Source organism: Salvia hispanica, chromosome 6 (genome assembly GCF_023119035.1).
Source record: "Salvia hispanica cultivar TCC Black 2014 chromosome 6, UniMelb_Shisp_WGS_1.0, whole genome shotgun sequence".
Taxonomy (NCBI): Eukaryota; Viridiplantae; Streptophyta; class Magnoliopsida; order Lamiales; family Lamiaceae; genus Salvia; species Salvia hispanica.
In genome coordinates, this window is record NC_062970.1 from 10,036,390 (window position 1) to 10,064,135 (window position 27,746).

At 35.1% G+C, this 27,746-nt stretch overlaps 2 protein-coding genes across 2 annotated transcripts; both read left to right on the plus strand.

The window, feature by feature from the left end:
* Positions 1–1,700: 1,700 nt before the first annotated feature.
* On the plus strand, positions 1,701–6,079 carry LOC125192838 (protein YIP4a-like). The gene is made up of 3 exons (XM_048090498.1): positions 1,701–2,339; positions 5,335–5,409; positions 5,575–6,079. The coding sequence occupies exons 1-3, from the start codon at positions 1,836–1,838 to the stop codon at positions 5,833–5,835; spliced, it is 840 nt and encodes a 279-aa protein (XP_047946455.1). The 5' UTR covers positions 1,701–1,835; the 3' UTR covers positions 5,836–6,079.
* Positions 6,080–7,956: 1,877 nt separating this feature from the next.
* Positions 7,957–9,681, plus strand: LOC125197518 (AAA-ATPase At5g57480-like). The gene has a single exon (XM_048096272.1). It carries the CDS (start codon positions 8,166–8,168, stop codon positions 9,615–9,617), a length of 1,452 nt encoding a protein of 483 aa, XP_047952229.1. The 5' UTR covers positions 7,957–8,165; the 3' UTR covers positions 9,618–9,681.
* Positions 9,682–27,746: the final 18,065 nt, after the last annotated feature.

Genomic DNA, 27,746 nt, shown 5'->3' on the forward strand with positions numbered 1-27,746 from the left:
TTTAATCCAAAGCCAAATAAAATATTATCAACCACTAGGGTAAAATAATATTGATTGTCCGTCTAAATCCGAAATTACGAGTATTCCGGGATTTCCTCTTAAATAATCCATTATTTCTCGCGCTTAAGGTATAAATATCCATTAATTATTTAAAGTCTGATTTTAGAGGTGGGTTAATGGTCAGTTCGGTTAATAACCGAACCGACTTAAAAATTGGTCAAAAAACTAACCGAAACCGACCCGATCTCTAGTTTGGTTACTTAACTAACCGATTCGGTTAAACCGGTTGGTTGTCGGTTATAACCAAAATAACCGAACTAACACTTCAACTTTTCATTTTTCACTTTTCATCTACTTTTATTATTATTATTATTATTATTATATTATTATTATTATTATTATTATTATTATTTCCTAGTAATACATAAATTGTTTAGGCACTTCAAAAGTTTAAACTTTAAATGATCTGAAAACTTTTCTATGATAATTAAGTGAAGGAATATCCTATTTTTAAAATAATAGTTAGGCACTTTATTGACTTTGAGATATTATAAATGAGTGACACAAATTAAAATAGACATTGAAAAAATTTGGAAGTAAATCACATTTTTTCTATTGTGACGCCACATAAAACAATGGAGAATCAATGTAATATAAATATGATATTTTACAAGTATAAAAATATTATAGAAGTTTATAATTTAAAATATAATTGAAATTAAAATTGAATTTAATTTCAGTTATAGGTTAACCGATAACCGACTTTGAGAAATGCCAAATCGGTACCGACCCGAACACTGTGATTTTCGGTTATCGGCTAATCAATAACCGATCGATTTCGGTTCGGTTCTCAGTTAACCGAATAACCGAGAACCGTTTACCTACCCCTATCTGATACATACTTTAATTAATTAACATCTATCCCAGAGTGGTCTAATTCGAAAAATATAATTTGTATTCGTGGAATAAATTCCAACCGGCCAGCTTTCCGGATAATAAAACTTTATTTCAGACGCCTCTTAATATCAAACTGAACTCACCCAGCGTACGATCAAGTGTAATAACAATCCTAGCACTGCTAAACACTGATCACCACTGCCCAGAATATCATGATTCTTGAGTAATGAAATACTGCACCTTTTGATAAGTCAAAGTAGTGGCATAACCAATATCATATGTTCAATATTAAATACATTGATTAAGAAACAGTAATCAATAAGACCTCGTCTTTCAGTAAATAACAAGAAAGACTTATCTCATTGTTCGATTTAAACAAAATTTAAAAAGTAAAAAAATGATAATAATATCTAGAAACTTGAGAAAAAAAAAAACCAAAATCAAATCCCCAAAACGACCCCCCACTTGTGGTGGGAGGAAGTAGGCGTCACGGCGCCTCCAAAACGCGCTATGTGGTGTTGGCACGTCTGCCCGTGCTCTCCACGACGGACAACCCCTTGGGACGGATGCATGCAACGGTGTGAGTCAGTGACTTGTTACCGACCATTCCCAACGGCCGAATTGGGCCTAGTTGGGGATGCTCTTAACTAGTCTAACAATGTAGTTACAAAATTTATTAGAGAGAAAAATGTGGAAGGGATTATGTAGCTCATTAAATTGATTTTAATCGTATTGTGTTAATATTTGAATATTTTCAACGGGTAAAATAGTCCATTTAAGACGACTTAGATGTATAGGTTTGCTTCCATCAAAAGTAATGGAAAAAGAAAAAAATAGAAAGAAAATAAAAAGAAAATAGATCTGGGCTTGGGTGTGGCTACTCGGAGAATTAGAGAAATACCGGCGGTGGCGTGATTTGGGTGAAAAACGGGTTGACAATGTCTTACAGTGACACGGTTCCGCTCCATCCCAGCTCCCAATCGGACATCGACGAGATCGAGAATCTCATCCACTCCAACCCCTTACCCGTCCTCCCCGCTCGCCCCCCTTCCCCCCCACGCGCTTCCATCCCCGTCTCCTCCGCTCCTCCTCCTCCCTCCTTCATCCCCTCCAATCTCCCCCCTCCTTCCGCCCCCAAACCCACTCCCGTCCCCTCCATCGCTCCTAAACCCCCTGTCCCCCCTCCGATTGGATCCTCCTCCTCCAGCGGCGGAATTGCCTCATCGGGGTTCGGTTCCCCTCCTAATACGCTCACCGAGCCTGTCTGGGATACTGTTAAGAGGGATTTGTCGAGGATCGTCAGCAATCTCAAGCTCGTTGTTTTCCCCAATCCCTACAGGGAAGATCCCGGCAAGGCATTGCGCGATTGGGATCTTTGGGGCCCCTTTTTCTTCATTGTTTTCCTCGGCCTCACTCTCTCCTGGTCTGCTTCTGTTAAGAAGGTAACCTGATTTGTAGATTACGTTTCAAATATTCGTGAGTTTTGATTGGATACTGTTTTATTCTGGGCGATTTGTTGAAGAAATTAGGGCTTGTAGTGAAATTGGGATCTTATAACGTAGATATATCTGTACACATTAACTCTACTTGCCGATCATCAATCTTCATCATATAGGATTTGATTAGAGGCTGTTAGTTTGAAGTAGCCGGATATGGATAAATATAGCTTAGATCAGGATAGCATATATATATCCTGGTTGGTTTAGACTAACTTTGGCGATGGTTGATTCGAGAAACTTAAAAGTACCTTCCTATCTAGTATCTATCAATTTATCGTCTCCATCATGTCAACAACAAGATGGATCCAACTTTTACTTGTATCAATTGTAGGCTGGTGCATTCAAATGAGCTGCTTAATTACCTGTAAAATGAGTTTCTTTGTGCGATCGCTTGAAATATGTCCTGCCACGTGCCAGTAATCATTCATTATATATTTATTGTATGGGAAGTATGTTTGCGCTAAGTATGTTGAACGGTTGCAACTGAGTGGAACTTCAGAAGCATCTTAGTTGGAAGAATTTGAGTAAAAATATTTCATTTTCCTAAATGGGTTTCAAATCTACCACTGACTCAAAGAATGCTCAATGGTCTCAACTCAGATTCAGTGCCTACTTTACTTTCATCCAGATAGTCAAACTCAATATCAAGTCTTTTAATTTAGAATGTTTGAATGCTTTTGATATCTGAAAGTCTCCACAATCTTGCAAAATACTCAATTAATTTCAATTGTGAGTATCTTCACTTTTTTCAATGCCTCTCTCCTTAGCTCTGCTTCCCTCCAAAATCATTGTTAACCATCACTTTTCAGTCAGTTGAGATTTGAGAATTTTCCCACTGGCCACTGCCATGAGTGACCTCTAGTTTCCGGTTTTTACCAAAAATAAAAGATAACTTAGTATTAGTTACATAAAGTGAAGTGTATTTAACATGGCATCATAGGATGACACGTGGACTGTTGGACGGATACACTTTGTCAATCTTTCATTCATTCTGCAACCACTTACTCAATTCCTTCAATGGAATACTTGTGTTAATTGAATGAAACTTTCATGTGGAATACTCCTTTAGTTTCACTTTCATGTGGCTTGATTTTTCATGATCCATTTGCTTCACAACCATGTGGGCTTATTGATTACCCAATGATGCAGTAGTGAAGCCTATAATATATGCCCTTATACTTGCATCCTTCATTAAATGGTATTATATAGTATTAGAACTTAAATGTTAGAGGTACTCCCACATAGACCCTTTAGATTTTGTGGTACTCTCATATTACTGTGTAGCAATAGCTGTAACTTGTACAGGCTACACTCACATGGGGTCAAAGAAAATCTACTTTCAGACACTAGTTAGTTTGGAGGCAAGAAAATATATTAATTCATGCATGTGCTTGTCTCCTTCTACTGATGATTGATGATAAGCTTGTTTGTATTGGTTTTCTATGGATTTATATTGAGGTCTCCTTGTAATGGGCTTCTTGTTATTGAGATCCATGCAAGCAGTCATTTTCGTCTTACTTAGATTAGATTCATGCGGACCTATGCATAAAATAAATATATGGCCTTTTTTTGTCATTTTTGAAAAAACAATTCTGTATAATATAAATTGGTAATATTTTATTGAAAGAAACAATAGAAAGAGACTTCCCTCATCAATTTCTATATCTCATTGTATATACTATCTTCTTACTCACATTTATAAAAACTTCAGCATTCTCCGCCTTGTTAACAATTTTAAGTGATTGCTAGTGCTAAATCAATAGACTTTTGCAGCAGTCCTTTGTAAATATTAAAATAGTACAAAAGCTAGCTCATAATCATATATTTCAGCAGAGAAGTGTTTAGAAAGTCTTAAGTAAAAGTTGATCTGCCAAAGAAGCAAATTAATATGATGCATATGACTAATTGCTCATTGCATAAACCTTGATCTTATAATTCTCAACTTAGTATTTGTTGTATGGCTGGCATTCTCTTTGTAGATGAGTTTTAGGTTTTCTTTTTTTCCTTAAGGCCTTTCCATTCATTGTTTTGCTTCTTATTTAGAATATGGCATTATAAATATTGTTTGGAGAGTCATGTTTGGCTAAGCAAACCTAATGTAAAAGTTGAAACCAATTCACGAACTTTCTTGCCTTGTAGTCCTGGTTTCAGCTGTTGCATTTCATTTCTTTTATTCTTTTGCTAGTAATGTTTGTGGAGTTTAATTTTGGCTTGATTATCGAGTTATTATAAGTTACTGAAGAGAACCTATTTCTTCTAACTTAAATTTCCACTTTCTTCTACATTCTATTTGTGTAATATTGTACAAGCAATTTCACAGGTCGCTATCCAATCTAATATGACTTGCTTTATGAATAGTACAATGAGTCATTATCATATAATGTATCCCTATTAAATTCTGAGGCAAATAAATAAATACTCTGTACTGCATTTAATTTCAGCTTTTGTAGATTGAATTTACGCCAACTCTTGAGTAGGTAAAATGGATGATTAATGAGTTTACTTGAGTAGGTAAAATGTATGACGAATAAGTTTAAGTTTCTTACTCTGGTCTGCTATTGTTAGGAAGGGCGCTGCTTCTTGAGTAGAATATGAAGTTGGTACTGAACTAAGAGGGTGTTTACTTTGGCATGTTGGCTTAGGGATTAGATTTACTTACATGAGATCAAGCTTTTAAAGGATTACATGATCAAATCATCTCAAAATTAATCAATCCATCTAAGCATGTGGTAGATTTGTCTTTACTACACCAAAAGTAAACACGGTCTAAAACGCTGATACAAGTAGGGGAAAGGAAACAATGTTTCAGAAAGTGATGTTGTACCACATCCACCAAATGTTTAATTGAAAATAGTTTGCAAATTTCTTTGCTTTGCTTGCCTATCTCAAGCTAATATCCCTTGAGTAATGATCTTCGAATAATGTTTTCTTGTTCCAGTCTGAAGTTTTTGCTGTTGCATTTGCACTTCTTGCCGCTGGCGCTATAATTCTGACCTTGAATGTGTTGCTGCTGGTATATCTTTTTTCCTCTCTTTCTCTGACACACACATGCACAAAGAACGAGCAACTAAATGCTACGAGTTGCTATCAATTATGTACCTTTAGCATGGACCAGTTTATGTTGCAATTAATAGACAGAGTTGTTACTCTCATGATGGATCTTGTGTATTTGTTTTAGGGGGGTCACATCATCTTCTTTCAGAGCCTAAGCCTTCTCGGTTACTGTTTATTTCCCCTGGATGTGGGTGCCTTGATTTGCATGTTGAAGGACAACGTAATAATTAAAGTGGTGGTTGTCGTCATCACATTGGCATGGAGTTCATGGGCTGCATATCCGTTCATGAGCAGCGCTGTTGGCCCGAGGAGGAAAGCCCTTGCTCTATATCCTGTCTTACTTATGTACGTGTCCGTGGGTTTTCTAATCATCGCCATCGACTGATTCAGTGACACACTGCTATACTGCTCATGGTGACACTTGCATTACATGTACGGCATTAGGTGAATTGATTCCAATTAAAGTTTTGATTTTCTGGGATCTCCTTCAGAATTCAGTTTCTTTTTATGGTTATGTTGGAATCATATGCTTATATACACATACTCAGGTTGAGTTCTTTTGTGCTGGTTCTGTTTTTTGAATGGTTGGATATATTTGTGAAATGAAATCCTACTTTCTTGACTGTAAATGCGTGCTTATTAATATTCCAATATGGTATGTTTATAATAGTAAAAATAGATTATTGCTAAGGCCTAAGAGTGAAAATAAATCTCTCTGTACTTTTATTTATGACAGTATAGATACAATCCAGGTTTACTAAACCCTGCATCATTGGAAAGTTAAATTCCAGAGGTAATTTTATTGCATTCATATTATTGGGTTTGCATTGGAAGACTAGCAAATTTAAATAAATTCACTATATATTCTATTTAGTTGATTATACTAGTATTAATTCAATTCTTATGAGAGAGCAGTTATTGCATGCTAGGATGGATATAATTAACATAAATGAAACTAAATCACAGATCATGAATTTGCGTTTGATTAAACATACTATTTCTAATTCTCCAAAGATTCAATGTTGACTCTGCAATGTCTACATGGATGTTTTTGTATTCTATTGTAAATATATTGATTTGTTACCTAAACTCGTTATTCGATCTTTGTGAGGGTAAAACTTATCGAATAATATAGGACTCGCAAGAAATAGACAAAACTTCAACTCTACAGGGGAGCAAAATTCGAAAAATCCAAGTGAAGGGAATTTTCAAAAATCTTAAAATATGATTTTTAGGGTCTGTGTCTCACGTCTACTCCCCTGAATTATAGAGTTATAATGAGCCAATGATCCATGTGTTGATGTCAGTTTTACTAATTTACGAAAAACTTTTCTAAGATACAAAATGGCCGAAACTAGGTTACACCTGTTAATTACAATTTCTTATTCGGCACAAGATTTTATGCAGTGTAGTTTTGTAAGTTAAGTAGATACTTCCTCTGTCCGTGAAATGTTATCCAGTTTTACTATTTTGATCCGTCCGTGAAATGTTGTTCACTTTATTATTATTATTATTATTATTATTATTATTATTATTATTATTTTTTTTTTTTTTTTTTTTTTTTTTTTTTTTTTTTTTTTTTTTTTTTTTTTTTTTGCATTTTTAGCAAATGGATCTCACTTTCAACTAACTCATTACACTTACATTCTATTATAAAAACAATATATAAATGTGGAACCTACATTCCACTAACTTTTTCCACTTACTTTTCTTCACATATCTTATAACCCGTGTTAAGTCAAACTTGGACAACATTTCGTGGACGGAGGGGGCATAAGAAATAAAAAGTAGAGACTGATTTTTCTATTTTAAGAAATGTGTCAATTAAAATGAGATATCCCAAAAAGAAAAATGTATCACTTAAAGTGGGACGAATAAAGTACTGCTCCCTTCGTCTTTCATTAGGAGTTTTAGTTTACCATTTTAATTTGTAGCCATTAGCAGTTCTGGTTCATTTTTACTATAAATGATAGGTAGACCCACCTTCTAATAACTCATTTGACTAACATTTCATTACTCCCACCGTCCACCAATAAACTTCTCATTTTAACATTTTTGCTTGTCCACCATTAAAATTTTCATTTGTTTTGTTACTACTTTTGGTAATGGACATCACATTACAATAAGTTTATCTTAATCACATTTAATTATAAAACTAAAATATAAATGTAGGACACACTCTCATTTGTTTTTAAAGTTATTTTAAAACATCGACGATTTCAATTCAGGTAAATTCTCACGGTTTCGGTTCGAAATCGTAACTGGCAATTACAGTTCGGGTTACGGTTTCGGTTTTAACTGCCGGTTCGATAAACCTTGGGTGCAAGTCTAAAATAGAGTATTTGATGTTATTTTTGAAAAGATCGGCGTGGGTGCAAAACAGCTTATTCAAGGACCATCTGATTAAAGAAGGACCATCTAAGAAATATGGTCTCAATTTATTAAAAAGCATTGGGAATGGAAAGATGAAAAGAGTACTATAGCTTATATTCCTTCACTATCAATGCATGCCACAGCAGCCCTACCCCCGCTGATACGCTTTCCGTATTAATCTACCAATCGCTATCTAAATCTCACTCCCAAGATTCTTACACTACTATCATCACATGATGATTTCCTCTATAAATCACTCAGAAATCATCACATATATCTTCCCCATAACCATAACAACATATGCATAAATCATAAAATCCTCCCTCTTAAAACAGTTTCTAAATGAAGGAGCTGTGGACAACCATGGCCTCCATAATGGGCGTGTGGGCCTTCGGCCAGAGCCTCCTCCACACGCTATTCCCGCCGGAGCTCCGCTTCGCCTCCCTGAAGCTCCTCCACCGCGTGTTCAGCTCCTTCTCCGCCTACTGCTACTACGACATCACCGAGAGCGACGGCGTCAACACCAACGAGCTCTACAACGCCGTCCAGCTCTACCTCAGCTCCTCCGCCTCCGTCTCCGGCTCCCGCCTCAGCCTCACCCGCGCCCTCAACTCCTCCTCCATCACCTACAGCCTCTCCAGCAACGACCGCCTCGTCGACTCCTTCAACGGCGCCACGGTAGAGTGGGAGCACGTCGTCACGCAGCGCCACTCCCCCACCTTCTCCTGGCGCCCCCTCCCCGAAGAAAAGCGCGCCTTCACTCTCCGTCTCAGGAAAAGCAACAAACACCTGCTGCTCAACTCCTACCTCGATTTCGTCATGGACCGAGCCAGCGACCTCCGCCGCAGCAATCAGGACCGCCTGCTCTACACAAACTCCCGCGGCGGCTCATTGGACTCCCGCGGCCATCCCTGGGAGTCTGTTCCGTTTAAGCACCCCAGCACCTTCGACACCTTAGCCATGGATCCGGTCAAAAAATCTGAAATCATGGCCGATCTGTTGGATTTCGCCAACGGAGAGGCCTTTTACCAGAAAACTGGTAGGGCTTGGAAGAGGGGCTACCTCCTCTACGGCCCTCCGGGCACAGGAAAATCGAGCATAATCGCCGCCATGGCCAATTTCCTTAGCTACGACATCTACGATCTCGAATTGACCGAAGTTAACACGAATTCCGAGCTGCGGAAGCTGCTGATGAAGACGAGTTCAAAATCGATTATCGTTATAGAAGACATTGACTGCTCGATTAATCTCACAAACAGGAACAACAAGCTAGGGGGGAGGAAGAATGCGGCGGCGGCCGGCGACGACGGCGCCAACACGATAACGCTCTCCGGTTTACTGAATTTTACGGACGGATTGTGGTCGTGCTGCGGGAGCGAGAGGATCTTCGTGTTCACGACGAATCACATCGGGAAGCTGGATCCGGCGTTGCTGAGGAGCGGGAGGATGGACATGCACATCCACATGAGCTACTGCTCGTTTCCGGCGCTGAAGATTCTGTTGAAGAATTATTTGGATTTGGAAGAGAGCGATGTGGAGGGGGAGGAATTTGCGGCGGTGATCGATGAAGCGGAGATGACGCCGGCGGATATAAGCGAGGTGCTGATTAAGAATCGGCGCGATAAGAGCAGGGCGGTGGTTGAATTGATGGACGCGCTCAAAATTAGGGCGGAGAAAAGTCGATTGAAGAAATTAGGGGTGGAAGATGAGGAGCAGGAGAAGAGGGCTTTGGAGAGTCCGCAGCAAAATTGCATTGGAGATGTGGTTGATAATGACAAAATGCATTCAACTTGAGTTGAGTGTGGATGAAAGGATGAAAATCGTGACATGAATTCCATGGCATTATTGTTTTTTTTTCTGTTACTAGTATTCAGACGGTTAGTACTTAGTTGAGTCGTATTCGTTTTTGGATCGCTATATTATAAAATAGCCACTTACTTATTCAGTGAGTGAAAAAACAAAAAACACCTTATTTCGCTCTTATACTTCTTTACTAGTTATATTTTACATAACGAAAGTTTCATGCTTTGCTTCACATTGTGGAAACGAGTTTGAGGTCGATTATCTTGATATTGAAAATGTTCAAATGGACAATGGAAGGAAATTTAAATAAGAAATGCATGATGTGAGTGAAAAACAAGGAGAAAACTAGCACTATGTAAAGATTTTATGTTGGAATAATGAAAGATATTCAGATGAAAAGCATTAGTAATTGTATGATGATAAAAGTTGACGCTTTTTGTTCTTTTTAAAAAAAACTGATTTTGTCTTGATTTTTATTACTGAGTTAGAAAAGTAGATTTTGCCTTTTTCCATTTTAGCCTAGAAACTAAAATAGATTTAATCTACGTGGCAACACCAACCAATGCATTCGTTTTCTAAAAAGAAGTTTTAGGGATGATAACCTCCGTTTATGGAAAATAGAAATTTTTAAAATGATATGGATTTTAATATATAGTTAATAAAATAAGTGAGAGAGAGAAAAAAAATTAAAATAAAAAAGATGAAGAGAAAAATTAGTAAAATTAGTGTACGTAGATTGTGGGATTCAGATTCTAAAATAAAAATTTATATTTATAAGCAGCGGATCAAAATGTAAATAGTTTTTATTTTTAAGTGGTTATTTAACATGAAACTGATAAAATTAGTGAAAAATAGAACAGAAGTTGAAATTGTCATAGTGGGAGTATGACTAAGACATACACCAAAAGTTTCAAGTTTTGAGTAGGTTTTGATGCTATCTTTAAATTTTATTCATTTATAAATAAATTCTTTAAGAAGAGATACTATATTACTATTGGATAGTAGAATCCGTATATCTACAAATGTTATACTATGTGAATTTTTTTTCTAAAATTAGAAAATGGATTAGTTTTATGTGAAAAATGATAAAAGTTGATTATTTTTCAGGAATAAAGAGAATGTTCTAGGAGTACTTATATTATTTGTCCGTGTGTGGCGCTTCGGAAAAGGTAACCTTTTTTTTAATAGTGCTGTATTAATTTGTTAAGTGCTGTGGTTGTGATTTCTCTATAACTGGTTTGCTTTATTGAAAAATATTATTTTATGGATTATTAAATTTAATTAGGTCAGGAATTTGTTTTGTAGTTGGTTCAACTCATATTCGCCAGGTTTACTAATTTTAAACTTGTCGTTTTGTTGCAGTTTTCCACTTGAAACAGCAATTTGGATCCATGGCATTCTTTTGTTTTATTTACTATATTTATTTTATTTATGGATATGGACAATTTATAATATTCAAAATCTATCGCTGTGATCGGGATCCCATTGGGATAAGTGCAGTAACGATTACTCACTTTTGCTGACAATTTACTTAATGATAGTAGGACTATATAATAGTGGTGCATAATTATTATCGTTTCCTCGGTCCACAATTTAAAATAGTTAATTAGTCAATATGATTTTCTATTGGATTTAATTATCTAGAACAATTGATTATTACTATACTCATTTAGTAATTTTAGCAGTCATTCGGATTGTGCTCATAAGTCATAAACGATAAGTCATTTTGTTCAATACAGAACATTCGTTGTGGATGGATTGGGGGGCCGCGGCGCGACAGTCGTTGGACTACGGGGTCGCCACTGCGACGAGAAGAGGGTGGGATTGTTCGGGTGGCCAATCTAGCTCGGCGGCCAGGGGTTTTGGGTTATGTGCGCGGAATCTTTTCCTGTCGGGCAGAATAATAAAGCGGCTAGGGTATTTTACTCTAAAGAGATCAATTGAGAAAATTTTTCTTTCATTGATTCCTTAATTGATAACAATGTCTCCAATTATAATATATACTAGCACCCTAACTTAATGAACAAGAAAACAAATAGCTAAATATATATGAGAAAGATATGATGAATTAATAATAAAATAATAGATAGATATGCTAGTATCAGTCTCCAGATTGATTGGATGAGATTAGAGATTAGTTTTGGCCACGGAAGCGACAAAGAGACAAGCTAAGTTGATTCCAAGTTATTCTGAGGAGTTTGTTTCTTTGTTTGATCTGATCACTTATTTAGGCTATTGAGATACTTTAGTTGTTTCAGTATTTAATCTTGTTGTGCTTAGTGTTGCTTTAGTGTGTGGTTCACGGGGGCAGATCTTTATAGAAAGAATAGGGGGCATTTGCCCCTCCTCAATATATTTTTGTTAAACTATTTTACTTCAGCTCATAATTTATAATGTGTTGTGTTTGTTGGTTGAGTTTTGTAGCAGAACAATTGGAATATTTTCTTTTGGCTCATCTTGCTGCTCAACTAATTTTATAGCTTGAGCCTTGGGCTTTGCTCTATTTTTTTTTAAAAAAAGTCATTTTTTCAAACTTGATGGAATGTATTAGAGATTATATTGATGAAAGAGGTATTGGAAATTATCTAAGATCAATTAATAAAAATGGAATTAGTTAGTTGCTACTATAAAACAATCTTGTGGGAGCTGATTTCTCGGGATCCCTTCTTATAAAGTGAAGCCAACTAACATGGCAAAGAAAATGAATGGCCCAAAGTTAATGAATGTCATGACATTGGATTGTAGTTTCAATTGTTTATTCGTTTTTCCTTATTATCAATTGTAAAATATTAGTATCAACGAGAAATTCGTTTAGTTTGCCTGCCTATTATGACAAAAGTTGAAACTGCGAATCTAATATATAGTCCAAAGCTATCGAATTTTGATGGAATTGTGACTAGATGTTCTTCATGATTGTTGGTTAGAAATCTGTGTGTGTATGTGTTTTAATTCTATTTTCTCTTCATAGAGACTTGGAGATAGAATTAGCGATGGATATAAGATCAGAATCAACTAATGTTTAACTAAAAATAAAATAGGGCATCCAATGTCCATTGAATTAAATCACTAAAATATTAGTAATAAATTAATTCCAGATGCTTCAACTATTACTTAGCACTCTGCTTGCAATTTTGATCCAACACGAGTTAAATATGGACGTTTAGAGTTTGGATCTTTATAGAGTCGAGCCGATAAGTATCCAAAGATTTCTGGTTGGGTTGGCATGGGTCAAGTTTAGGTTATCCATTAAGGAAAAAAAATTAATTATTTAATTTAATTAACAAAAATATTAAACTTTAATTTTAATAATATTTATTAAAAATATTATATCTTAATTTTATTAAGAAATACTACCTTTGTCCACAAAAAATAAACCAAATTTTACCATTTTTTACTGTCCACCAAATTTAGACTAATTCTAAATATAGAAAGTTTTAAACCAATACTAAGCTTACACTTCATTCTAAATGTGGACTCCACGATCCACTATTACTACTTCCACCACCTTTTTTCCTTCCTTTCTCTTACTTTACCAATTGCGCATTAAAATCCGTGTTATTTACAACTTTGTCTATTTTTTGTAGACGGATGTAGTAATTATTTTTATTTTATTATTTAGAATTAATTTTACTTCTTTTTAATATTATAGGAGTACTTTGATTTTATTATTTAGATAAAAAAAATATTTTAATTTTATAATATCTTATTTTGTCGTGTAATATAAGATTTTAATCATTTAATATCCTATTTTGGTCGTTATCGTTTCATTTCAAGCTGTATTGTACTCCCACCGTTCCATAGTATTGGAGGCAAAACTTTTCGGCACGGAGATTAAGAAAAATTGTGTTAGGTGAGTTAAGTAAAGAGAGAATAAAGTGAAAAATGAAAAAGGTAGAGAGATGAAGATAGAAAAAAGTAAGAGAGTAAAGTAGGTGTGGAAAAATGTGTTGATTTTTACTAAAAAGGGAAATGACTCTATTACTATGGAACAGACGGAAATGAAAAAACGCCCCTATTACTATGGAACGGAGGGAGTATAAGCCTAGACACAATCTCTTCTCTCTCCTCATCTTCCTTCCTTTTCTTCTCCACGAAATAATTCATCTCATCTTGTGCTATGGCTACTGCAACCTCGTTGATATTAGCTTGTACCTCCATAGAGATAGAAAATGATTAACAGAGAAAAGAATTGTATAATAAGTGGTGTGAAAAATAAATGAAAGAACGGGTACTTATAGCTGAAAGTGGGATATTAATATAAATAAATGGAGAAAGTAAAGTACGAGAGAATAAAAAGTAAGAGAGATAAATAGAGAATAAAGTAAGAAAGACGAGACAAATTAAGAGATGGTTGAAATTTTATTTTTAATTAAAAAAAGGAAATTGATCACCTGTGGTGGAACAATTCAAAATGAAAAGTTAATCACTTGTGGTGGGATGGAGTGAGTAATAAAAAAGAAAAAAAGAAAAAAACGACCGGCAACCGCAAAAACCGCCGGGTGGCTAGCATTTTTGCCGGGATGAGGGCGCTTCGCCGGGCTGCCGATTGATTTTAGGGGGCCGCAATGCAGCTCCATCTGGCTGCCGCCCCAAACAAACTGCATTGTGGATGCTTTTATAAGACCATCAATGTTCAAAATTAACATTCTTTTCTCACATCAATTTGATGATGATCATGTTTTATTTATATATTTATGGATGATTATTCTCTCTATAAAACCTTTTAAAGTGGTGAATGACTCATTTCTATTTAATAACAAAGCATATCCAACTTGATGTGGATCTTTTTGTTTGCGCGAATGGATGTCTGATGTGCATTCCGACCCATACATGGGCGTGTTGAAAACTCTTATTTTTATCCACCAGCGACTTAATAATAATCATGTCTTCTTATCTTTATATTCTTGAAACCTTACTTTATGAGATACTCTCTCCGTCCCTCATTTTAGTCCACTTTGTGTTAAATACGGATTTTAAGAAATGTAAAGGATAGTGGATTGAAAAAGTTAGTGGAATTGTGTTTGTGGGACTCATTTTTATATATTAGTTGTATAAAAATGTGACTGGATTGAGTTAGTGTGGAATGTAGATCATACTTATTTCCTCTGTCCCATGATAAGAGTATTATTTCACTTTTACCTTAAATGGTAAGTATGCCTCACATTCCACCAACTTATTTCACCTCACATTTTATTATAAAACTATTACTCCATCCGTCCGCGAATAGGAGTCTCATTCCATTCTGACACGGATTTTAATAAATGTTAAGAAAAATGGGTGGAAGGAAATTAGTGGAATATGGGTCCACTTGTATATATTAGTTTTAAATGATATGTGAGTGAAATGAGTTGGTGTAATGTGGGACCTCTTTACCATTTATGGTAATTATGAACCGGGAATCTTATTTGCGGACGGAGGGAGTATACTATAAGTGGGACTCACACATCCCACTAACTTAATCAATCCAATTTTTTTTATATTTTTTAAAATTCGTGTCCAAATCAAATAGGACTCCTATTGTGAGATGGATGAAGTATAATTTATAATAAAAAATAAAAGTGGATAAAAAATAAAGGACGGGAAGGAGTATTTTAAGAAGATGAGTGATTCATTTCTTATTCAAACATTTATAAGTATTTTTATTACATTCTATTGAGAGTATTTAGGTAGTAAAAAAATTATGTTATAAGAATAATATTTCGAGTTAAAATTCTATGATTGTTTTGCCCAAGTAAAGACGACAGTAAATTTAAAGAGAAAAATATTATATATTTCCAACACATTCGTATATATTTATCAAATAATTTAGCACATTGTATTAAGTAACTAACCATACCAAAAATGACATCTCTCACGTAATCTACACCTAAGGGGCAATAGATAATACATGTCCTATATATAAGCCTTTATTTCTAAATTAGATTGCTAATTACTTATATTGTTAATAAATGACTAAAGTCAAACAACTCATGAATACTACAAAGTGATCACTTATTGCTTCTAAATAGTTTAATTATATATTGATACATACTACCTTTCCGTCCATTTTTGAAACTTGGATATCGCGTTAGGGTTGCGTTAAGCTCCTTTGCACTCTACGTGTCCTATTTTCTTCTTAATCTCAGCCCTTGGATCCTTGAATTAGATAATTGTGATCAATGCATTATTAGTCTATAATGTTGCATTATTAGCCGCTGTGCATTATTAAAATGAAAATATGCATTATTAGTCTATAATGTTGCATTATTAGTCCCTGTGCATTATTAGAATGAAAATGTGCATTATTAAATGACACGTGGCATTAATCTAACCGTCAGATGATAAAATCGTGGGGTTAGGATTAAGAAGGAAAAAGGATAAAAGATATGAAAAATATTTGAATACATCCCTATGGCGTTAAGGATCTTCTTCTATTTCTAAACTTTTCATTATTTTATAGATTGAGCCCATAATTAATCTTATATTAAATGTTGCTATTAAAAATAACACGTAACGTTTTTAAATACTAGGAGTATATAATATAATGATTGTAATAAATAAAATTGCTTTTGATGTGTGCATAACTTGTTAGAAAGTCACTTCTTGCTTTTGGACTACTGGTTCATGTATATTCAAGTGCTCTATTATGCTATATATACAGACAAATTAATACCGACCCTTACTTGGGTTTGGAGCTTTCCGTAAAGTAATTGTCAATCACAATCTTTATTTTTTTCTTTTAACTTCTTCCCCTTGATTTGGGGTTGGGGTCTTAAGCTATACACCTCGAAGAATAATATTCCCACTATATTCCAAAACAAAATAATTGACCAGATTATGCACATATATTACTCTAGCATGCACAGCAATATAGTGATCACATGCTATTATTAATTTGCTTGCTGTTCAAATTTAGATGATATTCTTGGCATGAGTCTACTTTCTTGCCTATTGTCTTTATTGCTTTTTTAATTTTGTGTGAAGATTTTTTTCATAGGTTGTGCTGTCTGTTTTCTTTTGTTGGATTGTCACAGTCATAACTCTTGCAGACTATCTTTTGATGATCACCATCTTTCTGGCTGAAACGAGAAACGTATTTTACACTCATAATAAAAGTTAAGGTTCAATCTAGCTCCTATATATCAAAACCTTTAACGAGTCTCCATTTTAATGTATACAAAATTATCAAAGTTAATGTTTCGATCTTTTGGGCTAATATTAATTTTATCATCTGAGCTCACTTTGGTGGCATAGAACATCCACAATCATTAAGAAGTAAAACCTTGAGTACTAATCCTAGTACGTTTTTTAGCACTATTCTTAATCTTGAATAATAATAATAAAATTACGCCCAATATTATTCATATACTTTCCTATTTTCCATTTTGTTAATTTTTAAATATAGAGCTCTCAATTAAATTAATTTAGGAATAAATAAAAAAAAATACTCCATCCGTCCTCTAAAAATATGTGCATTTGAAATAGCACATGAAAATTAATGGATAATTGGTAAAAGAAGAAAGATGACCAGAAATGTGGTTAAAATTATATTAGTGCATAGTTGGACTCACATTATTATTAGTGTCTAATAGTGAGACCTAGTGGTATAAGGTGTATAATAAATATGGATATGAGTTGGGACAACTTTTCATAAAAGGAAATGTCCATATTTTTGTGAGAGAGACGAAAATGGAAAGAGCGCATATTTTTATGGGACGTCGAGAGTACTAAATTTTCTTGAGTACTAATTTATTCAAAATAATGATATTTTATATAAAAATAATAAATTTTATTAGTAAGAAGAATAAAATTTATTAGAAAAAACATTAACTTCTACTCAGAAGAATTATAATTTTAGTCATAGATAATAACTTTAATATATAAAAGTAATAGAGTAACTTGTATAAATAAAATAGTAAATTATATTTTTTAGACCAATTTTTTTAATTTTATATTTTAAAAATCATATGAGCTCTTTCTCGTACAAAATATCTGTTTTAAAAATTATTATTTAATCAGCAAATTTAATACTATTAAGTAAGTATTTAAAGAATAAAAAAATCAAATTGTTGCACGATGATATGAATATGTCAATACAAATTTGTGTTAATATTTTATTAATGTCAAGATATATTTATGTTGACATACTCATGTTATTTTGATATTTTTAATATAATGTGTTGATTAGTGAATAAATAGCACATTAAGCAAAATGTCAAGATAAATTTGTGTTGACATACTCATGTTACTGTCTTGACATTTTTAATATAATGTGTTGATTAGTTAGCAAGCAGCACATTAAAATAGTTAGCATACTAATGTCACTTAGATAGATTAGATATACAGAGGTTACGTCTCTAAATCACTACCTTTAATTAGTTAGTCATGTAGGAGTATTTTGTTTCGTTCGTTCCCAACCTAAATAACGAGTGGAAGGCCAGCCCGTTAATCACTTAAGAGAATTTCTTAGCCCAAAAGAAAGACCCAATTCTTAAAATATTAATTGGCCTAAAGATTAATACTAGTTCTCTAACTAACAAAAGGATCATGGGGTTCTTCGATCTTAACTACCTTGCCAGTTTTGTAACCACACAATCATCTTCCAAACTTCATCTTCTATCTTTTCTTCTCTTTTCTGTTTCTCCTCTTAGACTTCACTAATGAAAATTTATTCTATATTCGTACTTTGTGTGGCATTATTCAGGCTAATATGTAAGCCTTTTCTTGTGGAATTGCTTTGAACAATCCAACTGCATGATGTTTATTGAGTGATCTTTGAAATTTAATTAAAAAAATATACTCCCTTCATCCCAAAACAATAAGGAAATTTTGGACGACACGAAAATTAATGTATAATTGGTAAACTAAGAGAGAAGAAGAGTAAGATAGTTAAAATAGTTTTAATGGATAGTTGACCCATATAATTATAAGTTATAAATAAATTGATGCATATGAGTTATGAATTTGGGAGAGCTTTTCATAAATAGAAATGAGATATTTTAATGGAACAGATGAAAAAGGAAAACGTTTTTATTTTCATGGGATAGAGAGAGTATTTAAGTTCTTTCTCATTACAAAATAATGTTCTTTTCCTTTTTCTATAAAAAATTAATAATGATTTTCTATTTATCTAGGAACTCTCAGGGAATGAGAATTTTGTACTGAAAATTTTTAAATACAATTCAAATTTTATCACTACATGGCTTCATTGCTGAACACAACCGCATAACATTAATAACAAAGAATTTCTTTTTTGGTACATAGATTGTTTATACCGTTTTGTAAAGTAGAGAGAGAATGACGACGGAGAGAAAATTTATACACCAATTATTTTTACCTTACGGTGTAGTATTATTTTATTTCAATAATAGATTTATCTGATCTAATAGTTTTCTGTTTATGATTTCGCTTAGGTTCTTGATTATCTATGTATCACAATCACAAATTTATGCTCCACAACTTTCTTTTTGATATAGTTTCAATATAAGGTTCACTTAACTCTCAAATTGATGCCAAAGCTAGAAGAGTGATCGATATATATTGATGAACTGAAATGCGGATAAGACAAATAGTACTCGTTAAGAATCTTCAAATTCAATGGGTAAGCCTTAATATAGTCCGATTATTTTATAGCTAAAGAGAAAAATAGAAAGAGAAAGAGAGAGAGTTTTCCGAGAAAAATATTATATTAAAACAAATTATCAAAAAATAAAATGCTGCTTAGAAAAACATTGATTGCAAAAGGGGTGGTTTTGGATCAATTGACATAAATTGACATAAATTTTTTTCATATTCACCATTAAAATTTGATTTCATAAAATATTCTTTGGCCTATCAATAGGCAGTGAAGTCATTTGACAAAGAAAATTGTTTTTTTGAGTGAAAAAGTGAAAAAGAAAATTATTTTTTTGAGTGAAAAAATTCTGTTGTTTTGAGTGTTTAATTTCTCCTATTCTGTCTTAAAAAATTGACATCTCTCTCTCATTTTTCTTTTTCATTCTTCTTCTGGGTGTTTATCTGGAGGGCAGGGAACTTCCACCTCTTTTATCTACTTTTTTTTAGTCAATGAAAAATAGTTTGGTTTTGTCATTTTAGAGTGTCAACGAAAAAATTAATATTATTTCAAAAATAAAAATAATTTTTCGTATTTTATCTATTTTTTCTGCTTCTCACTTTTTTTGTATCTCTCTTACTTTTTTTTCTCTTTCTCCTTTCTATTTTATCTACTTATTCTCTCATATGTCAAACTTTATAACTCTCTCATTAAAACTCATGTCGTCCATAAATAAATTATTTTGTTATCCACAAATAAAACTATTTTTTTAGATAGAAGAAGTATTATTTTAATACTCCTAAGTTTTGTCACAAAAGTCAAAATACTACTCTCTCCGTTCCATAGTAGTAGAGTCATTTTGACATTTTGGTACGTTCTATAAAAGTGGAGTCATTTCTCCTTTATAGTAAAAGTCAACACATTTTTCTTTCACTTACTTTACTCCCTCTTAGTTTATTTTCTTTTCATATATTTATCTTTTTCATTTCCTACTTTATTCTTCATTTACTTTACTCACCTCACATAACTTTTCTTAAATCGTGTGCCGAAAAGAAACGCCTATACTATCATGGAACGAAGGGAGAATATTGAAAATATATTAAAATAATGAAGATTGAATAAAACGAATAACTCGAGGTGAAGGCCCGAGTCATCGTCAAGTGAGCTGCTGGATATGTTTTAACCAAGAGAAAGGAAAGAGTAAAAAAAATAAAAAATAAAACTAGATCTAGAATATAAAATGAAAAATATACAAAAGAAAAAGCTAAAAATTAAGACTCTTCTACGTGGAAAATACAGCCGCTCGAATTTGGCGTGCAATAGAAAAATTCTCCCCAATTACCTAAGTCTGTTTATTTAGGCAGAATATTTATTTACGTAATTAATTCATCTACGAAAGCAGGGCGGTGGGGTGGAGTGGAGGGTGTCGAAGTCCAAATTTTTAATTCATTAATGACGGCAATAAAACTTCTTTAATTATACTTCTTCCGCCTCATATTACTTGATGTGAGTATTTATTTTTGACACGCGATTTAAGAAAATTATGTTTAGTGAGTTAAATAAAGTAGAAGACGGAATAAAATAAGAGAGATGAGAGAGGATAAAATAAAAGAATGTATAAAGTAAGTGTAATTAGATGTTTTATTTTTAGTCAAAAAGAGAAATGACTCAAGTAACTTGGGATAATTCAAAATGGAATACGACTCAAGTAACTTGGGACGGAGGGAGTATTTATTTTTAGTTACTTATCATTCGGTCATAAGGTGAGTATTAAACTTAGAAATCAATGTTTTTGAAGATCCTCCAACTTCTAATCAAAGCATTAGACTAATAAAGAAGCATGAAACATGGTTTTAGTATATTCTCTAGCGATTCCAACTTGTAATCAAAACATTCTTCAAGTATATAAAACTCTATATAACTCCCACTTATGTACTTGATGCATCTAACCTCCATCGCTTCCTTGAAAGCTTTTTGTGAAAGAATTTGTTTGTTTCTCTTTTGATGCAATCTTGTAACTTCTATAACTCAACGTCTCACTATATTTCACATGATATGGTATTTTCTCTCAGATACATTTCCTAACTTTGTGTGCTCATAGTTCCTTTGAGTTAGACACAACATTGGAGTTATCTTGGGCTGGCTCTAAATCACGTTGAAATCCAACAAGCTTCCAAATCTTGCGTGAATTGCTCATTGTAAAGTAACAATTCTACTTTTGTCCACCAATAATTATTGAACTGGGAATTGTATTTCATTGAACTGAATTGATATTTCTGATACAATGTTGAATCCTATTTATAGGATTAGAAAAGTAAATGTACATGGGAACTATATACTTAGGAACTATAACACCATTAATGTTATATTCCTTGAAACTCTATAGCTACTCTTTCCAACATTCTTGAAACTCTAATACTATTAACAACACTCCCCCTCAAGTTAAGTAACGGGATTCCCGATACTTAACTTGCAAAGTACTTCAGTAAAGTTCCGAGCTCCAACTGCTTTTGTCAGAATGTCGGCCAGTTGGTCTTTAGATCGAACAAATGGGAACTCAATAATTCCCTCCTCAATTTTTTCCTTAATGAAGTGCCTATCTACTTCAACATGTTTTGTTCGATCATGTTGGACTGGATTTTCTGCAATGCTGATTGCGGCTTTGTTGTCACAGAACAGTTGGCAGGTTTTCTGTGTTAAAAAACCCAATTCACTCATCAGTCGCCGAAGCCACAATACTTCAGTTAAGCCATTCCTGATTCCTCTGAATTCTGCCTCTGCACTTGATAGTGCTACAACCTTCTGCTTTTTACTCTTCCAAGTAACTAAGTTTCCTCCAACGAAAGTAAAGTACCCAGAAGTGGACTTTCTGTCTATTGGATTTCCAGCCCAGTCAGCATCAGTATAGCCGTGAATCTCCAAATGCTCACTTTTCTTGAACATAATCCCATGGTCAAAGGTTCCTTTGAGATATCGGACAACCCTTAAAGCTGCTTCAAGGTGGTCGGTTTGGGGTCGGTGCATAAACTGACTTATCACACTTACTGCGTATGCGATATCTGGTCTAGTGTGTGACAAGTAGATCAATTTCCCCACCAACCTCTGATAGCTCTCTCGATCGGCTAGCTGGGCTCCTTCTGTTATTTTGAGGCCATGATTGACAACTATCGGCGTGTCTGCTGGCTTACATTCTAGCATGCCAGATTCAGTGAGTAGATCCAAAGTGTATTTCTTCTGATTGATGAAAATTCCCTCTTTTGATCTTAGAACTTCTACTCCCAGAAAATATTTGTGTGGCCCCAAATCCTTCATTTCGAATTCTTTCGCCAAATTCTTCTTTAGCTGCTCTATCTCTTCAGAATCGTCTCCTGTGACGATCATATCATCGACATAGATTATCAGGCACGTGATTTTGTCCCCTCTTTTCTTAGTGAAGAGTGTGTGATCAGCATTACTCTGTTGATACTCGTACTTCTTCATAGCCTCTGTAAACCTTCCAAACCATGCTCTCGGAGATTGTTTTAACCCATATAGGGTTTTCTTTAGCTGACAGACTTCTCCATCTTCAAAGTCTTCTTCAAAGCCCGGAGGAGCTTCCATGTATACTTCCTTCTTTAGTTCACCATGCAAAAAGGCATTAGTTACGTCGAACTGGTGTAGAGGCCAGTCTTTATTTGCTGCAATGGAGAGCAATACTCGAACCGTATTCATCTTTGCCACTGGTGAGAATGTTTCACAGTAATCCACCCCATAGGTCTGAGTATACCCTTTAGCTACAAGGCGCGCTTTGTATCTTTCAATGGTTCCGTCGGGCCTTCGTTTGATGGTGAAGACCCATCTGCAGCCTACTGTTCGTTTCCCTTTCGGCAGTCGACATTTCTTCCATGTTTTGTTCCTCTCCAAAGCCTTTAATTCAATCATCATTGCTTCCCTCCAGTGTTTGATTTTTAAAGCTTCTTTCACTGTCTGTGGGATTTCTTCTTCACCATATAGTGCTGCTTCAAATGCCTTAGCCAATTTTGTTAGATTTGCCTTTGCCACACCGCCCACCGGATATCTTGACTTTCTTCCTATTTTTTCTGGAGAGTATCGTTTAGGTGGAACTCCCCGATTAATCCGATTCGGCAAAATATACTGCCCAGTATCTTCATCAATGATTTCCCGTACTTCTTCTTCTGTAATGACAGGGTCAGTGGTAATAACAACAGAGTTCTCAGTAGAATTGTTTACCTCGGATATCGGAGGGGCTGGCGATGGAGTGTCACCTGGTTCCATGGGTTGATTTGTGTTTGTGACTTGCTCGGCGACAGTATTAGCTGGCTCTGGTGGATCCTCAGAATCAAGGTTTGACATAGGCAACCAACTTATCGAGTCAACATTTTTTTCCCTCTCCCCCTGACTTGTAAGTTGGGTATTATAAAAGAACTCGGTTTCTAAAAAAGTGCAGTTCATTGTGGTGATGACTTGACGTTTTTTTGGGTCGTAACATCGATACCCTTTTTGATGGATCCCATACCCAATAAAAACACATTTAGCAGCACACGGGGAAAGTTTGGAACGTTCATGTTTTGGGATATGAACGAACACCGAGCATCCAAAGACGCGGGGATCAAGGGAGAGAGCGGAAGGGACTGTGGTCATGGTGGATAACATTTGGAGGGGATTTTTTAAGTTGAGGATTTTGGTGGGGAGACGATTGATAAGATAAACAGATGTAGCGATTGCTTCAGGCCAGAAATGGTTAGGTACCTTAGATTCTAAAACGAGAGCCCGAGTCATTTCAAGGATGGTACGATTTTTTCTCTCAGCTACCCCGTTTTGTTCTGGAGTGTAGGCACATGATGTTTGGTGAATAAGACCTCTTTCAGCACAAAATTCTTTCATTTTGGTGTTAACATACTCCCCCCCATTATCCGACCTAAGGATTTTAATTTTGGTTTGGAACTGTGTGAGAATCATGGTATAAAAATCAGAAAATTTGGAAAACACATCGGATTTGTTTTTAAGAAAGTATACCCACGTCATACGAGTACAATCATCAATAAATAAAACAAAAAAACGAAAGCCGTTCCCACCAACAACCGGAGCTGGTCCCCACACATCAGAGTGAATTAAGGAAAAAACAGAATCAACTCTAGTATTACTGAGTTTAAAAGACTGTCTGTGGCTCTTGGCCAAAACACATGTTTCACAATTAAAAACGGAGTTCTTAACGAGATTAGGAAATAAAATATTTAAATAACTTGAGGACGGATGCCCTAACCGCCTATGCCATAACTTGACTTCATGGTCTGAAGTTCCGTGAGCCAGCATTCCTCTGCCAGTTTGAGCTATCCCATCAACATAATACAACCCTTGGTTTTCAGTGCCACGCCCAATCGTCATCCCCGTCCGGATATCCTGCAGAAGACAAAAATTGGGCTTCATTAGAAGTGTGCAATTAAGTTCTCGTGTCACATGACTGACAGATAACAATTTTTGAGATAAGGTTGGAACATAAAGACAATTGGAAATTTTTAAAGATGGTGATATCTGAATGGTCCCTGCTCCAGCAACCGGAACAAGTTCCCCACCAGCAGTCTCGATACACACCCTTTTAGACTTCGTCAATTCTCCAAAATCTGCCCTATCATATGACATGGTGTCCGTCGCCCCACAATCAAAAATCCATCCCCTCTCATCCACAATATTTATATTTTTAACCGTGAAAGCCACAGGAATATCAGCATTTGGTTCTATATCGGGGTTATTGTCAAGCACAGAAAATCTATTTTGGCAATTTATCGGGGGGTTAACATTGTAATTTAACTGAAAATGGGGCTTATTTCGAGTTAAATCACAACTATTGGGGCGGAATTTGGAAAATTTAGATATTTGGGACTCATTTTGCAAGAATTGGGGGTTATTATGAAATAATGATAAATTAGAAGGGTTTGGGGGCAAACTCCCAAACCCTATACCTTCAATTGAACGAGTAAAAGAGGCGGAAGACTTCGGCGCCGCTGCCTCCCCTCGCTCACCACCGCCGCCTGTTCCCCACCACCCGCCTGGAATTAGGAGTTCTCCGGGACGATTCCCGTCGCCCCCAGCGCCGGTGGCCATCTGGTTGCCCGCTGGGGCGACAGCTCCTCCATTCCCGTCAACCTCTTCTCGCCCGATAGCCGTTTTTCCTTTCCCGGCACCGCCCTTGTTCGCCTTATGCCCGTCCTCCCACCATTCGGGGTAGCCGACGAGCTTGAAGCACGTCTCCTTAGTGTGCTTTGTCATTCCACAGTGGGAACAATGGAGTTTCGATTTGTCAGGTACCTTTCGGTTCGTGAAGTTTCCGCGTGGGGGCAGCGCCGGTGGAGCAGCGTAGGGCGGTGGTGGTCCGCGTGTCTGCATGTGTGGTGGTGGCAGATGGAACCGGGTACCGAAGCCCGCTCCAATTCCGATTTCTCCAGGGTCGGACAGTCTCGCCGACGGTCTCCACACGGCAGTCCGGCCTTCCTCTTGTTTCATTATTCCGAAAGCTTCCTCAGCTGTAGTGTCGCTGAGTTTGAGAATCTCCCGCCGCAGGCCATTGTACTTGTCGTTTAGCCCGGCAAGGAATTGGTATAATCTTTTGGTCTGCGTCTCTTTTTGGTAGATGCCAGGACCTTTGTCGCAACATGTATAAGGACAAGGCTTCCTTGAATCTGTGTCCACCCAAAGTTTTTGGAGTTCACTCCAGTAACCTTCGAGGCTGTCATCTCCTTGCATAGTTCTTGTTGTTGTGATTTCGAGGTCGTAGACTTGTACAGGATCAACTCGTGCACCGAAGGTAGTGACAAGGCTTTTCCACATAGCCTTGGCTGTCTGATGTTGGGCGAATTGCACGACGAGTCTCGGCTCCATATTCTGGATAAGCCACGAGAACACCATGTAATCGGCAGCTTGCCATTCCTTGAACTTGGGATCGTCTCGTGCCGGCGGCTCATTTTCCCCCTCTATGTGATCCAGTTTCTCCCTGGATCCAATGTTTACAAGCATCAATTTTGACCAAATAGGGAAGTTTTTTCCGTCAAGTTTGATGCCTATAGAAATTGTTTCAATTGATTTGGCCATTGGGATGTGATCTGACTTGATTTTGGTGGCTGTTTCAGGTTTGAGATTTGGTTGAGATGTTTGTTGCTGGATCTTTGAATTTTGGGTTGGGTCGAAAGATTGAAAGAAGATTTAGGATCGAATTGCTCGTGATACCATATTGAACTGGGAATTGTATTTCATTGAACTGAATTGATATTTCTGATACAATGTTGAATCCTATTTATAGGATTAGAAAAGTAAATGTACATGGGAACTATATACTTAGGAACTATAACACCATTAATGTTATATTCCTTGAAACTCTATAGCTACTCTTTCCAACATTCTTGAAACTCTAATACTATTAACAACAATAATAAATTTGGCAGTGAACGAAACAGATTTTAATGTAACTTGGTAAATTAAGAAAAAATAGAGAATAAAAATAGTTAAAATATTATTAATGATAAATGAGACTCGTTTCATTAGAAAAAAGAGTTATTATAAATAGATAGAAGCTAACATGAATGGCCAAAAATGAAAAAAATGTGAAAGAATGCCAGTACTAATATAGGATGAGATCCCCTACTGTGAACAAAAACACAACATTTGGTGTTGTGCATGAAACGCACCTAATACTAAATGAAACGCAGTTCATGTTTCTTTATGATAAAATATTAAGCAAATATAAATCATCTAAAGAAATGCAAAAATTATACGTGAGTACGTATATTTTCAAGAAAGGAAGCAACGCAAGTTTTTTATGTGTGTTTATTTTGTTTAATTCTGAATCTAACTAAATTTTTAAGTAGTATTGGTATAAATTTATAAATGAAAAAAGTATCGAATGAAAAATCAATTTATTAAACAAAATAAAGACACAGAGAAAACTTGCGCTGCTTCCTTTCCTGAAAATATACGTAGTCCATATAATTTGTGTATTTCTTTAGATGATGTATATTTTGTTCAATATTTTATCATAAAGAAACATGGGTTGCGTTTCATTTAGTATTATATGCGTTTCATGCACATCACCAAACGCTGTGTTTTTGTACACAATAGGGGTTCTCATTCCGTACTAATATACGTAACTATTTATAATTTATACTCCATTTCCAAATAGATGACTCACTTGGATTATGACACAAGATTTTATAAGACGTTATTCTATGTGTTTATTGAAGATGACCCCTTAATTTTATGTGATTTTATTTTGTGTATTGAGTGGAGAATGTAAAGTAAGAGTTAATAAAGAGAAGATAAATGTGCTTCCATTTTAAAATAATGAGTCATCTTAATTGTGACAAACTAAAAAATAAGTAGACAGGGCCAGAGGGAGTATTAATTTAATGTGAGATAGAAATTTTTTTTTAAAAAAAGACATCTTTTGTGAGACAAACTAAAAAAAAGTATGACATTTATTATGAAACAAATGATATATTACAAAAGAAAAAGAATAAAATAGTCGAGATACATATACAGGTGGAGTAACCAACGGACAGAGAAGTACAAAAAGAATTCCTCAAAAACCAATACTTATA